Source organism: Euprymna scolopes, chromosome 23 (assembly GCF_053919585.1).
Source record: "Euprymna scolopes isolate OS-2025 chromosome 23, ASM5391958v1, whole genome shotgun sequence".
In the NCBI taxonomy this organism is placed as follows: Eukaryota; Metazoa; Mollusca; class Cephalopoda; order Sepiida; family Sepiolidae; genus Euprymna; species Euprymna scolopes.
In genome coordinates, this window is record NC_136504.1 from 62,331,947 (window position 1) to 62,348,181 (window position 16,235).

Consider the following 16,235-nt stretch of genomic DNA (forward strand, 5'->3'; position numbering starts at 1 on the left):
AGATCAAAGAATCCAACCTTGATCGCCCTTCGGGGCCCGTGGCGCAGTTGATAGAGACGTTGAATCTCTACGGTTCCAGATGAACATTGTCTGAAGATAGCGGTTTCAATCCCACCCAAAGCGTGCCAGAGGTAATTGGTCAAAAATGTGGTGAGACGACGACAACTACGGATGGCAGTGATGGCTGAGAATGCAGTTAGGAGATTCGAAGTTCCTATCCGTCGCGGTTACCACCTGACGAAGGCCAGAGGAAATTGGCCGAAACGTTGTGAACCAATAAAAAAAAAAAAAAACAAACAACAACTAATAAAGATGAGACTAATAGTCCGAAATAAAAATAAAATTAACATAAAGATGCTCATCTCAAAAATAAAAAAAAAAAAATTCCAATTAAGGAATAATATATATATATATACCAATCGGTACGGACCCGACTATGGAAGATCAGATAATGAATAAATGTGGATTTATAAGATCAAAGAATCCAACCTTGATCGCCCTTCGGGGCCCGTGGCGCAGTTGATAGAGACGTTGAATCTCTACGGTTCCAGATGAACATTGTCTGAAGATAGCGGTTTCAATCCCACCCAAAGCGTGCCAGAGGTAATTGGTCAAAAATGTGGTGAGACGACGACAACTACGGATGGCAGTGATGGCTGAGAATGCAGTTAGGAGATTCGAAGTTCCTATCCGTCGCGGTTACCACCTGACGAAGGCCAGAGGAAATTGGCCGAAACGTTGTGAACCAATAAAAAAAAAAAAAAAAAAAAAAAAAACAAACAACAACTAATAAAGATGAGACTAATAGTCCGAAATAAAAATAAAATTAACATAAAGATGCTCATCTCAAAAATAAAAAAAATTCCAATTAAGGAATAATATATATATATATACCAATCGGTACGGACCCGACTATGGAAGATCAGATAATGAATAAATGTGGATTTATAAGATCAAAGAATCCAACCTTGATCGCCCTTCGGGGCCCGTGGCGCAGTTGATAGAGACGTTGAATCTCTACGGTTCCAGATGAACATTGTCTGAAGATAGCGGTTTCAATCCCACCCAAAGCGTGCCAGAGGTAATTGGTCAAAAATGTGGTGAGACGACGACAACTACGGATGGCAGTGATGGCTGAGAATGCAGTTAGGAGATTCGAAGTTCCTATCCGTCGCGGTTACCACCTGACGAAGGCCAGAGGAAATTGGCCGAAACGTTGTGAACCAATAAAAAAAAAAAAAAAAAAAAAAAAAACAACAACTAATAAAGATGAGACTAATAGTCCGAAATAAAAATAAAATTAACATAAAGATGCTCATCTCAAAAATAAAAAAAAATTCCAATTAAGGAATAATATATATATATATACCAATCGGTACGGACCCGACTATGGAAGATCAGATAATGAATAAATGTGGATTTATAAGATCAAAGAATCCAACCTTGATCGCCCTTCGGGGCCCGTGGCGCAGTTGATAGAGACGTTGAATCTCTACGGTTCCAGATGAACATTGTCTGAAGATAGCGGTTTCAATCCCACCCAAAGCGTGCCAGAGGTAATTGGTCAAAAATGTGGTGAGACGACGACAACTACGGATGGCAGTGATGGCTGAGAATGCAGGTAGGAGATTCGAAGTTCCTATCCGTCGCGGTTACCACCTGACGAAGGCCAGAGGAAATTGGCCGAAACGTTGTGAACCAATAAAAAAAAAAAAAAAAAAAAAAAAAAAACAAACAACAACTAATAAAGATGAGACTAATAGTCCGAAATAAAAATAAAATTAACATAAAGATGCTCATCTCAAAAATAAAAAAAATTCCAATTAAGGAATAATATATATATATATACCAATCGGTACGGACCCGACTATGGAAGATCAGATAATGAATAAATGTGGATTTATAAGATCAAAGAATCCAACCTTGATCGCCCTTCGGGGCCCGTGGCGCAGTTGATAGAGACGTTGAATCTCTACGGTTCCAGATGAACATTGTCTGAAGATAGCGGTTTCAATCCCACCCAAAGCGTGCCAGAGGTAATTGGTCAAAAATGTGGTGAGACGACGACAACTACGGATGGCAGTGATGGCTGAGAATGCAGTTAGGAGATTCGAAGTTCCTATCCGTCGCGGTTACCACCTGACGAAGGCCAGAGGAAATTGGCCGAAACGTTGTGAACCAATAAAAAAAAAAAAAAAAAAAAACAAACAACAACTAATAAAGATGAGACTAATAGTCCGAAATAAAAATAAAATTAACATGTGTATAACCTATATTTTAAAAATTTTAATTCCAGTTCAAATTAAACATTTAGCTAATCCTGTTGTATACTGACTAAATTCTAAGTCTGTTACCTAAACTTAGAAATTAATGGGTAAGGATTAACCAAAAGATGAAGTGTTGGATCTTTGGCATAACTGATAAAGTCCCAGATAAAACTCCATTCTTCTGGTGGTTGAAGGTTCAATCCTATGTGTGGACAATATTAGAAATCAATTCACAATTGTATTACTATCACGTCATTGCTGATAGTACGAGTACATGCTACCCCTGCACATTAAATAAAGGATTCCATTCAGAATTCTGTGCAGATTCTCAAATTTTATAGAAAGATTCTTGAATGCTACAAGACACATGTAGGTCAGAGGTTGGCTGACACATGAAAATAACACTCAAGATGAGAACGGTAATCTGAATAATACTGATTTCTTTTGCTCTTGTCATGTTGGCAATAACATTTTCTGCTTTCCAATAAAGATTTAATCTTTTTCAAAGATTTAAGTTCGGAATTTTTTTATCAATCTTCAAGAATATTATTTTTATGTATTTCTTTTTTTATTTTAAATAAAAGAATAATTGAATCTACAGTTTAAGTATGTTTATGAATATTTACTCTTTCTTCCAAAAGTGAACTTGCTGAATATTGATATAAGTATAGTAAGACAAATCTTTAATTTTAAAAAAATTTTCAAAGTCCCAATGACTACAAATTATTAATTAACCCTCAAACTTAAAAATTCTAAAATGTATATTCTTTGTGAGTTCTTGTGCATTTTTCATTCAATAATTTACTTTTTTTATTCGATTCTTATATTGACTTGTAGCATTAAGCAATTTTCCTTTTTATATTTGTAGTTATTTACATTAAGGATTTTAATTTTTTTTTTTTTTTTCTTCCACAGGTATAGACTTCAAGATCAGAACAATAGAATTAGATGGTAAAAAAATAAAATTACAGATCTGGTAAGTAGTATATATTAACATTTTTCAAAAATGTCTTACAAATTTTTTTTAACTGATAATGTGTTTCATTTTTAGCTTATTTCTCATATTTCTATTTTGGAATTTCTGAAAAAAGTTTTTTTTTTTTTTTTTTTTTATGGAGTTTTGATCTTATATCTTTACTCGGACTTTTATAAACAAGGTCAACAGCCATGACTATTTTGGCAACTGAAGTGTGCCTTATTTCTTTGTTCCCATAACGCTTATTTAGTTGTAAAATCTGTTGGAATTTTAATTTTAAGGCTTCTATACGTTTTTCTCATGACTTTATTTTTAGCATTTTTGCATATCAAAGTTATTCCATTTTAAAAATTGGTATATTAGAATTCTCAGTACAAATATTTTAATTTGTTTGCCACATTTTTAATACTATATCCCATTATGGAAATTATTGGCTTTTGATTCCCCCGTTTCCTAATAGTTTTCATGTATATTAAATTCAGTTAATTATAATCTTAAAAAAAAATCTATTTCAACCATTTGCTAATAAACATAATAGGAAAGCTTTCGGGTCTTTCAACTGTGATGTAAGAATTGTTTAACTCGTAACATTAAAATGATGTAAACAATCTTATCTTTTGAATTTGTTGCTTCATCATGAACCTAATTGAAGTATCCAAGGACTTTCTCTTCAGCATGTGAGTTCAAATAAAACTTAAATCACAGTATAACATTCCTACCTGTAAGATTTGAATCTTGAAAGATGGAATCAAACTAAAAACAAACACTATAATCCATATGACCACTAATCAAAGAAAGATTAAGTTTGGCAAATTAAAAATCTGTTTTACCTCTCCATAAAGATCTAAAAAATATTTTCTTATTGATAGGGAAAATGTTCAGATAAAGATATGTCGTTTGATTACTAATAATAGAAAATATTAAACTGGAAAGGGAATGCTAAAATGTTGGAACATTTGTTTCTAATGTTATATGTACATTTGAATGAGTTCAAGAACTTCTGGTATCAATAAGGACAGATTCCAAATCTGAAGTTAATTTGGCTCTTGGACATGCACACATGTAAGTAGAAAATTGTGAAAGATAATTTTAGAATTCTCAATGTGTATAATCTAATAATAATAAAAAAAAAAAAAAAAAAAAAAAAAAAAAAAAGTTTTTCTGTGACTGTTTCCTTAGATTATGTAAACTGTCAGAACATGCAGAGTGCTGTTCAAATTTTAAAATGCTAGGGAAAAAAAACATTGTATAGTAATTTCAATGAATAAAAATCAATCTATGGATAAATATTTTGTAAAATGCATAGCAACAAATGAAAAAAATATATACTTACCACCATGACATGAAGAAAAAAAGATCAAATTGTCCAATTTCCTGAAGATGAATGTTTTAACAAATTTAAAAAAAAATATTTTAATTTTTTTAAATAATAGTAATATTTATTAAAAACAATTTCACACTCGTCTTATCTTTCTAAAATATAGTTTTTTGTAAGCAATGTTATTGCTTGAAGGTTTTTGGAGAAAGGTTACGAAAAAAATATTTTTATGACAATTTCTCCCCCCCCCCCCCGATTTTCGGTTATCTGCCAAAGATTCCCGCAAAGGTTGTGTAGGAAAGTTTTCTAATCTATCATGGTGTGTTCCAACCAATAACACACTATTGCTCTACATTTCAAACAGTTGCAATGTTGTGGGACCACATGTATATAATCTTGACTAATTTTTCCAATTTTAAGACATGACTTGAAAAAGATCTTATGATGCAAGAAGGTTCACTGCCTACATTAGCCATTTTGTGAACTTCCAAGCAAATCCGGCACACATGATAATTATTTTTAATGCATTTTCTTGCACATGTTTGGCATCGCATACTGCTTCTGATTAAATTTAATTCCTGGCACTTATGCAAACAACTATTTTTTTTTTTTCTGGCTATCATCTGCAAACCTGCTGGATTCATTGTGACGGTTTTACTAAAATGATTTGAATTTTTGCATGATTAAAACTAATTTTCTTTCAATTTATTAATTGTCGTCAGCTGCATTGGCTGTGCATTTCACCATATTCTGGCAGCTTACGTAAGATATCAGAATATGCCGAGATAACATTCACAGAAAAATGGGTTGTTCTATGCATAAGTACCAAATTTTTAACCAAAATGCAAAAGAGATTGTAGTCTACACAAATATAAGTTTCAATTTTTTACTCTGCTCAAGAAACCTTATTTAAAACTATGTAGTCATATTCACATTCAGTTAATAGACAAGAAAACAAAGGCAAGATATACAAAAGGTACTTGATGTTGGCAATATTATTTGAATTGACACAATTGAAGGTGTTAACTCTGAAAAATTTATCAACATTGAAACTGATATTAGGAGAAACATGTGAAAAATCTGGTTCATTTAAAATTTCTTTAGTAGAATATATATACAATATTTTAATAATGGTAAACATTTACGAAACCATTACATAAGGGATGTCTGGATGACTACTTCTCATATGTGGTCATTATGCACAAAGATGTCTTGTCATTTATTCTCCCATTTTGGCTTCAGAAACACAAGATCATATACAGAAGTAGCATTGCTAGTTGATTTTATTGTAGGTTAATCAGATTGGTTGTAAAGAACAGTTCAAAACTATTTCAATTAAGCAAATATCCCCAGTCATTCAAAAGTTATGAGAATTTAAAGTTCTGAAATTTGGGATTCAAAATCGACATAATTTTATGCAAAAATTATCTTAAATCATGGACCAATTCACAAAAAATGTCATTATTTTGGTTTTATTTCTGGAGCACTTTTAAATAAAACTTGGCATTATTTTGTAAAATTGTATGTTCTTTCGCATTCTGCATGTATCTGTAATCTATTAGAGAATAAAGTTTTTTTTAAACATTATTCAATATTTTTATTTAAATATTGCATCTATACAAATAGCTAGTATTAAAATAAATAACATCACTTTAGACTTAAGTACTTAAATAGCTGTGAAAAATATGAGAACATAATCTTTCATGTTAAGTGAGTATTTTATCTAACATTTTATATTATGATTTCTTATATTATTTATATTCACTATTCATCTGCAGATAAAAAGGCAAAATAAATATAAAATGATGAAAAAGACCAAAAAATTTATATTTTTACAGTATATGTATAAAGCTTTTTAAGATGCCTGGCAGGGGAGACAATCGAAGCAGCAAAACTGAAGCTAACCATAAAATCATTAAAAAAACCCTGCAAATTTTCATGTAGTTTAGTCTTATAGAACCAAAGATATGAACATTTCAATATTCAGTTTGGTTACGAGTGTGTGTGCGTGCATGCGTGTTATATACCACTTTTTTTTTTTTTTTAATTTTTTTTTTATACAATTTTATAAGGTCAAAATCTCAGTAACTATTGATCAGAATTTAACAAATGTAGGCTTGTTGGAAAGCTAATGACCTGAATTGTGTAGTGGGCTATATGACATTTGCTTTTAAGGTCGCACATTAAGGGATCATCCAGACCCTATTTTCGGCACTTTTTGTATAGCCATAAAATATTTCAATGATAGTCGTTTGTTTTCCTAGTTTTACATATGGAGGTGCTTGGCATTGCCTGGGTGTTTTTGGAGGTGTATAAAGTTTTTGTAGGAAAGTAGGCTCGAATCCGAAGCCTTGACGAGAAGGTGGAAAAGAAAGGGAAAAAAACCTGACATCTTACCCGCTCGGCCACGGCGGGAGAGGAAGTGAAAACCGTTTTAATTTAACGATTATAAAGTTAAATGATAGGTGTGTGAATTTAATGAGGTTAAACATCACGCGACTTATCATTGGCGCTTAAAGTGAGTTTCTGCGTATTTGTTTGTTTTCCCCGGCCAAGATATTGAAATTTCCCAATGAATAGCAATTGTCTGATATGACCCCCCCCCCCCTGATCAAAATTGATTTCTTTCTGGACATCTCTGCACAAAAGGCAGAGAACTCAATTTTGCTTTCAGATTTGCTTTTATACTGAAAAGCGAAACAGATACGGCGAGGGGAAAAAAATCTCTAAAATAAATGTGTAAAAGTTGACAAAATTAAAGATATACGTGAACTTGTTTCGTAAATCTTAGCTATTATAATGTAGGTAGCATATAAAAGGTTCTAAGTAAGAGTGAGCCCCCCTCCCCAAGCCTTTGCCAGACATACACAAAAAATGCACACATACACCCAAACACACATTTTCGCTTTTATATTAGACTAGCGGGGTTGTTACTGTGTTTGGAGGTGTGAAAGAAGGGGGGGAGTTTTGGTAGGAAGGTAGGCTCGAACCCGAAGTCTTGACGCGAAGGTGGAAAAGAAAAGGAAAAAAACCTGACACCTTACCCACTCGACTACGATGGGAGAGGAATGAAAACCGTTTTAATTTAACGATTATAAAGTTAAAGACAGGTGCATGAATTTAATGAGGTCAAACATCACGTCATAGAGAGAATGAAATCACACACTTAACTTTTGCTGCAAGGCAGTTTTTGTTTTGTTTCACCAACTTTGGTTGCGCAGTAGTTTTTTTTTTTTTGTTGTTGGAGAAAAATCAGCTCCCTATAAAGGGGGTTAGTAATTATCTGATATAAGGGGTTTCCCCCGCATTGATCAAACCTCAAGGAGTTTGTTTAAGCTACGGATTCAGTTTCATTTTTATGCTGAAAAACCAAAGAAACACGTGTAGACCAAGAAATATCATAGAATAGCATGTAAAAGTCGTTCAAATAAGATAGACGTTACCTCCCTTCGTAAATCGTAGATATTATAGTTTAGACAGTATGTAAAGTTTTGAGAATGAGTGACCACACCGAGCCCCCCACCCCCTCCAAAAGCCTTTGCTGGACATACAAAACAAAATGTACACGCTAACACATTTTGCCTCTTAGATATATATATATATATATATATCTCGTCCCACATGCTACAAAAGGGGTTACAAAATGCAGCAAACCGTGATGTGGAGTATGTGACATAATAATAGAAGGTAACACATACACATTCAAAAACCCAGCACAAACATTCAAAATAAAAAAGGATCTAAATTGCACCTCCAGAAATGTAGTATATGCACTAAGATGCAACAAATCCTACATAGGCGCCACCAAAAATTTCAGCAATAGAGTGGCCTTACATAAGAGCAACATCAAAATTGCAGATAACAGACACCTGTTTCAAAACACGTACACACATGCAGTGGAAACAGCTTCAAAATAATGCCAATCTTCCAAACAGACAATTATTTTTATTTACTTACACAGGAAAAAAACTTCATCACCAGATTCACTCCTGAACTGAACAGAGCCTAATACCATCACACAAAAACATGAAATGCAAGGCACACTCGCATGCACATCCATACACATATACACACCCACACATAAATCAGAACCGACACATTAAAACACACACGTGCGCGCATACAACCACACACAGACATAACACCCCTATCTCTAATACAACACACTGAACAATACCAACCCTACTTAACCTCGAAACCAACAACACTAGGAAACACCTAGAACCATCGCATAATATCTGTTCCAACACCTCGCCCCCTCCTCAGTCAGTGGAGGAGAACCCCCTCATGACTGAAACAACTATCATCCCTTCTATCATCCCCCTCACATACCTATACCCCATCCAATTGCCCCCCCCCCCTCTGGGGAACAAAATCTCCCCCACACTAGGAACCGATCCTAAGTCTGGCCATACCCACATGGGGAGACAAATAAATAGAAACATTAAAAAATCCCCTATACATATTTTAAATACACCCCTCTTTCTAAACAAACATAATATAAGGAATACCCGAAAAGACTAAAACGATAAATCACAATACTAAAATCCAAGAATCCAAAAAATAAATATCAAAATAGAATGAAAGCACCCCTACCCTTATTTCGGAAGAGCTGGTCCCCCCTCCTCACACATACACATTAGTAATGACCTCCTCCATCACAGTCACCTTCCTAAGGAAAAAAAATAACCTCATAATACTATAAACCAATAAAAGCAAACACACGCACACACACTAAAGGAAAAGAAAAAAAAACATTAGCAGAAAGAGAGAGACTACAGCCAGGTCAGTGGCCTCGACAAGCCCAATAAGAGTAATAAAAATTGAGCATGCCAATGAATAATAAACACTTACAAGCCTCCACCCCTTGGAAACCCTTAAAAAAAAACTACGAAAATCACCATTTTTACATCTCCAACACATTTGAAAATAATTTCTGACGAGGATGCTTCACAGAACGTCTGAAAAAACGATTTCAATGACTTAAAAACATTATTACGATGATCCAAACATAATTCTCAATGAAAAACCAAGACACGGAATAATAAAATGTTAAATACACATTGTTGGTGACTACTCCCTTATTTAAATATATATATGTATAGGTTACAAAATATCTTAATTTCCTCCAAACCTCTGGCCTTGATGGAGGGGAGATTAACACTTGCTATGGTTTCAAATGATCTGAAATAACAAAGGGAGACTTGATTCCAAATATTTCTCATGTTATATTTCTCCACTTTGGTTTTCATACATAAAGTAAGTTTCACAGGGTATAAGGATATTTGATACTGAGGATATTCATAATCGTACCTTATTTTCAAAAGAGGGGAGATATAACATGAGAAATGTTTGAAATCAAGTCTCCCCTTGCTGTTATTTCAGATCATTTAAACAATAACAGCAAGGTTTAGTCTCCCCTCCAAGGCAAGAGGTTTTGGGGAAATATGTGTATATACGCCTATAATTTTTTTTGTATTGATATTCATATTAAAAACCTTTTTCTTTTTCTATTTATTTAAAAAGAAAATAACTTTTATATTGGTTGTGGAATTGCATTCATCTGCAAAAGATCTAGCTTATTTGCATATTCTTTTAAACATTCATTTTCATTAATTCCCAATTAGTTTTTTCGGTTTTCTTATGGGGTGATCATCTTTAGTTAACTATTACGTTTAATTATATTCATACAGATATTCTACATGATTTATACTTGGGTAATATTTGCGTAAAAAGGTTATAGTAAACACAAACCCCTTTCTAAATATATTTATGTATACATGTATTTGTTTAAAAAACTTTGCCTACCAAACTCCTGTCAGTTTTTGGTCTAAAGACATGAAATTTAATATAGAGTATTCGAACCCATGTGCAACTTCATATTTGGGTTGTAGCCGGGAAAAATCTGTGCAAAAGTGTGAAAATTAAAAAATGGTTAAGGTTGAATGACGGCATTACGAATATGCATGTGTAACGTAATAGCTATTGGTTCATGCTTTAATTTTTAGCCTTGCAGCAAACATGATTTCATAGCTCGGGCATTAATGTCAAAGGAAAAAGTAAATCGTAAGCTAAACGTTTTGGTTTTGATTCTTGATGGCTGCGCACGAGTCTTTAACTTTTTAAATCATTACTATATATTGGGTCAGATATAATAAATACGATATTTGCATTAATCAAAATACATTTAAGCATATTTTATGACTGGGCAATACCAGGCAGCCTGCTATGTATGTATGTATGTATGTGTATATATATATATATATATGCAAAAAATAAATACATATTTTAGCCAAGATATTTTGCGCTGTATATATCTATTCACTTATCAGATATTCTTAAGGGGAAGTAATCACGAGTTGTTTCTTGTGAAATAGATATCTAAAAACATGTTAACATAAAATGAAGTTTGGATGTTGAAACAAAAGCAGTCAATAAGTTGCATATACATTGGATTTTCATTTTTCTGTATATAAATTACGAACTATCATTCCTTCTAAGATTATACGATTTGAAAATTTCATGAAGTTTATTTTTAATTTCCAATTACATTTTGCATTAATATTGATGAATGTAATAATTTAAATCCTTTTTACTATAAACATAAGTAGAGGGTCATAAAAGTTAGCTTTGAATTTAACAAACTACTGCAAATTAAAGTTCTTGTCCAGAATTCAATCTTTTTGAAAAACAAAATTACAGAAAAACTTGATGGTACCCATCACCAAACAAAAATGTCATTCAAAAATAAATTGAACAAGTAGTTTTATTTTTGTTTTATTTTTTATTTTAAGAAAAACTTTGTGAGGATGGCGTCTTGTTCTGTCAACTTTAGTAAAGAAACAACTCAAAACAAACTATTAAAATCAAAATTAGCCTTGTAATGGCTAATATTTATCAATAAAATTGCTAAAAATCATTAAAAAAAAATTTTTTTATATAAAATCTGCTCATGTGATTTTTGGATTATAGCTTTATTTGTATGACGGGTATGTACATGAAAATTTTTATACTGTTTTTATTCATTTTTAATTAGGTTGAATTCTGAACAAAAAACCCAAATTAATGATAGTTTCCATCTTTTCCTGGAGATGTTGCTTACACAAAAATATTTGTTACTATTTGAAACACTATTACAACTATTATAGAGATAAACCTCTTTTCTATTACTTTGATAGATTTTGTTCAATTTTTTTATATTTAAAATATAATAAAACTAGCTGACCATGCCAACTCTTTATTACTTTGCTAAGTTTTCTACTTGAAAGCAAAATTTTAAACATTTCATGAGATAAAAACTGGTTAAATAATCAAGTGTTAACTCTTCTTCACTTCCAATTAACAAGTTCTGCTGTTAAATTCAACATACTGCTGTCAAAACTTGCTACTCCAACATCCAAATCAAGCAAGTCTCTGAAAAATCAAGCCTTTTATTTAAACCAGAAGCATCTTATTTGCACATAAAGTGACAAGACTGCAAGCATTATCTGTATTGGACACTACAAGCTGCCCAAAATAGCTCACCTGCTGGTAAGAAAACTAACTCTCCGTATGTCTAAGATGTGATGTCACATTTTATCAACTGCCACTTGATTTTTAGAGTATTGAAGTTACTATCCCTCTTTCTCTGTATTGTACGGAGAGAATTGGGCAGTTTTGTACATCTCCTTGCTCAACATGATTTCTGCTTGTACCTGTTCCGTGCTCTCCATTATGGCCAGCGGATATCACCATCTGTACATAAAAACTGATCAATATGGCACTGATGTTCCGTCTTAGCCAGTGTTCAGTCCCATGTTATACCAAAAAAAAAATGCTTCCTGGAGCGAAATTTGGCTTCTTGCTGTGAACACTTTTTGTCTCTGATTCCATTACCACTTTGGCAGTATGCAGATCAAAAATATTGCCTAATGCCCCACTTCTCACACAGCACTCTAAAGGCTTGTGAGCAGAAGGATGTACCATTATCAACTAGAACCTCTTACTGGACTCCTTTCATGAACACCTTTTCAGCAACTTCTTTTACCTCTTCTGCTCTTTCAGTTTTAATTTTGTGCCATAGCGCTACTCTCCCAGGTCCAGTCACTCAAATATGGTTGGTGTCTGCAATGCATGATATTAATGGCCAATCACTGCAACATTCAGTTCCCCTTTTTCGTTCTTGGATGGTGTAAGGTCAACAGATTAACACTCCCTACATTGATCCATCACCTCCTGAACATTGTCCAGTTTGATGTTAGGATTCACTTTCGTTGCTAGGTTGTTTCCTTTGCAAAATGATGCGTATTATGCAAGTTCTTCAGATTTTCTATCTTGCAACACACATCTTTCTTTTTCCGTATCCAAGTCAGCTCATCTGTTTCATTTTTCTGTGATGACCCAATGTGATAGTCACGTTCAGTCTGAATTCTCTCACCAAGTGCTCAAAGCTGATGCTTGATAAGCATCTTGATTGCCCCTTTTGTCCTGATCTGTTTACCTCCTGACACTTCTGATTTAATCCATGATGTTACTGTTGCTTAGTCCATTTGTACATTCACTGTCTGTAGCCACCATTTCAAAGCCAAATTGATGCCCTTCATTGTGGCATCAAGCTCTGCAATGTTGATGCAAGCATTATCCGCCTTTTTTCATAGCTAAGCATCTTCAGCAATTACTATTTCTAACAATGCTCTTAATACTAGGTTCCTAGCGTTGCTCCGTATTACTTCTGAGCTCTTTTTGTCTGCCATTCTCCCTTTTAAGGTCTACTCTTTTCACTTTTACAATCTTATAATATGCAGCACCTCAATTGCATCCTCCTATCGGTCTGCACCAGTCTGCCTTTTATTAAAGCTGCAGACAGTCTGCAATTATCCAACCACAGAGTAATGACCAACCAATTTACCACACACCCAGATAGGTTCTTGCTTTGGTTAGGCCATTCTTGACTTCAGAGTTCATTTCCTCATCAAAACATCAATTTTCCTACTGTAATATCAATCCCAGAGTCATTTTATTTTCTGACGACTAATAGTTTAGCCATCAGCCAATGTTTCGACATGATCTCTTATCCTTTCCACAGTCACCTGTTTGTCCACCAGTACATCATTGATATAAGAATTGGTGGCTCTTTTCACTGCATTGTTTTTGGTCAACATAATCTTAAGCACTTCTGTTATAATTCTTGATGTAGAATTTACTTCAAATTTTAATCTGGCCAAACAATAAATCTGACATTTCTATTTGACCAATTAGTACTGCTGTAGCTTTTTGTTCACATGAATTTGGAGATAGGCTAAGTTCACTAATTTGGTTGCATGTTCCATTCTCATCCACTTAAACTCCACATACCTGTTTAACTCCCAGAAGTCCCGCACTGGCTTGACTTAGTAGGTTAAACCATTTCCATAAGTGGCGAAATTCTTTCAACCGTCTCTGACTATGGTATTAGAATTCCTTTGTCAATTCATCTCTCCACTTTCTCCTCAAACTGTGGTTTTATCTTCTCTTAGGGTGCTTTTATAGCAGTTAACCCGGTTTGTCAACACAGTGGCCCTGCAGTCCATTGCCATTCTACCATTCACTTGTCACCAAAAAAGGATTGAAAGTCTTTATCCTCAATCTGACATGACCTGAGTTTTGTTGGTTGGATAGCATTGCTATTGGTTACATTTCTTGTCATTCTAGTTATGTGCTGATTGCAGAAGTCATAGTGGTATTTTCCTTACCACGATCTTGGCATCGATCTCTCATCAACACTTAATCTCTGATATTACTGGCTCCATTCCAAGTGTCAGTGACACTTGTAACGAGTTGTAGTGGTACAGCCGGTATCAACAAGGACTCTCACCCTCTTACCATTGATGGTGATCACTATCTATGGCAACATACTCTGAGCCCTTTTCAGAGTTAAAGGGGTGACTAGTGGCGCAATAGCACCTCTTTACCCATTTTTCCCGAGGCAAAGGGCAATTCTTACTTGTGTGTCTAACCTGACCACACTGTAAACTGATGATGTCCAGTCTTGGTTCTTGACAATGGGGCCCCTGATATCTGAAGCATTTTCCAGTAAATTTTCAGCCTCTCTACTGGGCTTGTTCATAGAAATTGCAACTTCTCTTGTTCACTGGGATATTTTACCAGCAACCAGACATACTTCAAAATTTTCTCTACCTTCGAAAACCACTCACGAAAGCCAGTTTGACAATCTTAAAGCTTCATCTCATATATCTAGCCAATTCTGCTAGTTACTTTATTTTTGTTGTATATATGTTCACCGGTGCTCCAGTTCAGGTAACTCTTCTGAGCTTATAGGCCTTAAAAGCACCCTCTAAAAATGCTGTCTTCAATCTTCTCTCAATGCTCTCGGTATTGGTCTGGTCATTCTCTCCGATTTCCAGATTGCTAATGCGGAAGTCCCTTGAGGTCAATCCTTGGACCACTGTTTCTAATATCCATAAACAACCTTCCTGATAATATTGTCTCTGAGATGGGTAGATTTGCTGATGATAGAGCATTATAATATGCATGAGGGAAAAACGAATGTACATAAATCGAAGACAATGACAAAAACATTAGAAAATGACCTCCAGACCGTAGTAAAATTAGCAATACACATGAAAAAATTGAAATAGCTTAAAATATTTCAATATTGGTATCTTTAGAAAGAGGTTGATGAGCTAAGAAAGAATCTTTTTAAATTTTTTAAAATCCAATTAAAATTAAGGACGTTATGACTATTTTTGTGCCTCACACGTTTGGATATTTTTCCTCTTTAAGACCATATGTGTTTCGTCACATTTTTTTTTTTTACATTACTTTTTCAATAAAAATGCTATATTTTTGTTAAAACAGAAGATTAAGCAATGAAATTTACCATATAAGTGAATTTGTGTTAGGAATTAGAATATGCTACTGAAAATCTCCAAAAATTAATGGTTTCCAAATAATCTGCAGTAAATGCACATAAATATGCTGCAATTCCTTAAAAATGGCATGTATCCATTAAAAGAAAAGAAGTTAAAGAACTCAAAACTGAATTGTAATGCATTATATGTACAAATAATGGAAATCGAAATCTAGGACTGTTGAAAAATGAATATCTTGCAATATTTCTTGTTGATTAACCCCCCACCCCATCTGACCACCTCTCCAAAATATGCGATTTTACCTTTGTAGGCAATTACGTGTGAATACCTTAAACTTTAAGGAAAGATAAACAAGTGTTTTAGAATTTAATGTAAAAACGATTCCCCATTTTCAGCCATTTTAGTGTTATAGGGCAGTTAACCATTTTTTTTTTCTATCGAAGATAAATCCTGTGCGCCTTTTTTTTTTTTTTTTTTTTTTTTTTTTTTTTTTTTTTTTTTTTTTAATAAAGACGATTGTGTGGTTTTAAGAGGGTCTTTGTGCAATTATGAGAGGGTGGGAAGGTTGCCACTCTGACTTTAGCTAAGTAAAATTGTGGAAATACCCTGAAAACTTGATAGAAAAGACAACAAAAACAATTGTAGAATTTAGAGTGGGGGTCAGTTTCACATAAATTTAATGTAAAATAAATCACCATTTCGAGACCATTCTAGCGTTTTAGGACATCTAACTAATTTATTTTTTTTATGGTTGATAAATGGTGCACTTTTCTTTAAGGAAGGAGACACTTATATGTAGCTTACCAAAGAACTTTGTTTGGTGA

General features: G+C 33.7%; 1 protein-coding gene across 1 annotated transcript in view; it reads left to right on the plus strand.

The window, feature by feature from the left end:
• LOC145245957 (ras-related protein Rab-8A-like) overlaps positions 1-16,235 on the plus strand; it is a 128,874-nt gene that overhangs the window by 82,188 nt on the left and 30,451 nt on the right. The window contains exon 2 of the mRNA XM_080107730.1: positions 3,183-3,243. Within this exon, the coding sequence (XP_079963856.1) occupies positions 3,183-3,243 (61 nt within the window). The remainder of the gene's footprint in view (positions 1-3,182; positions 3,244-16,235) is intronic.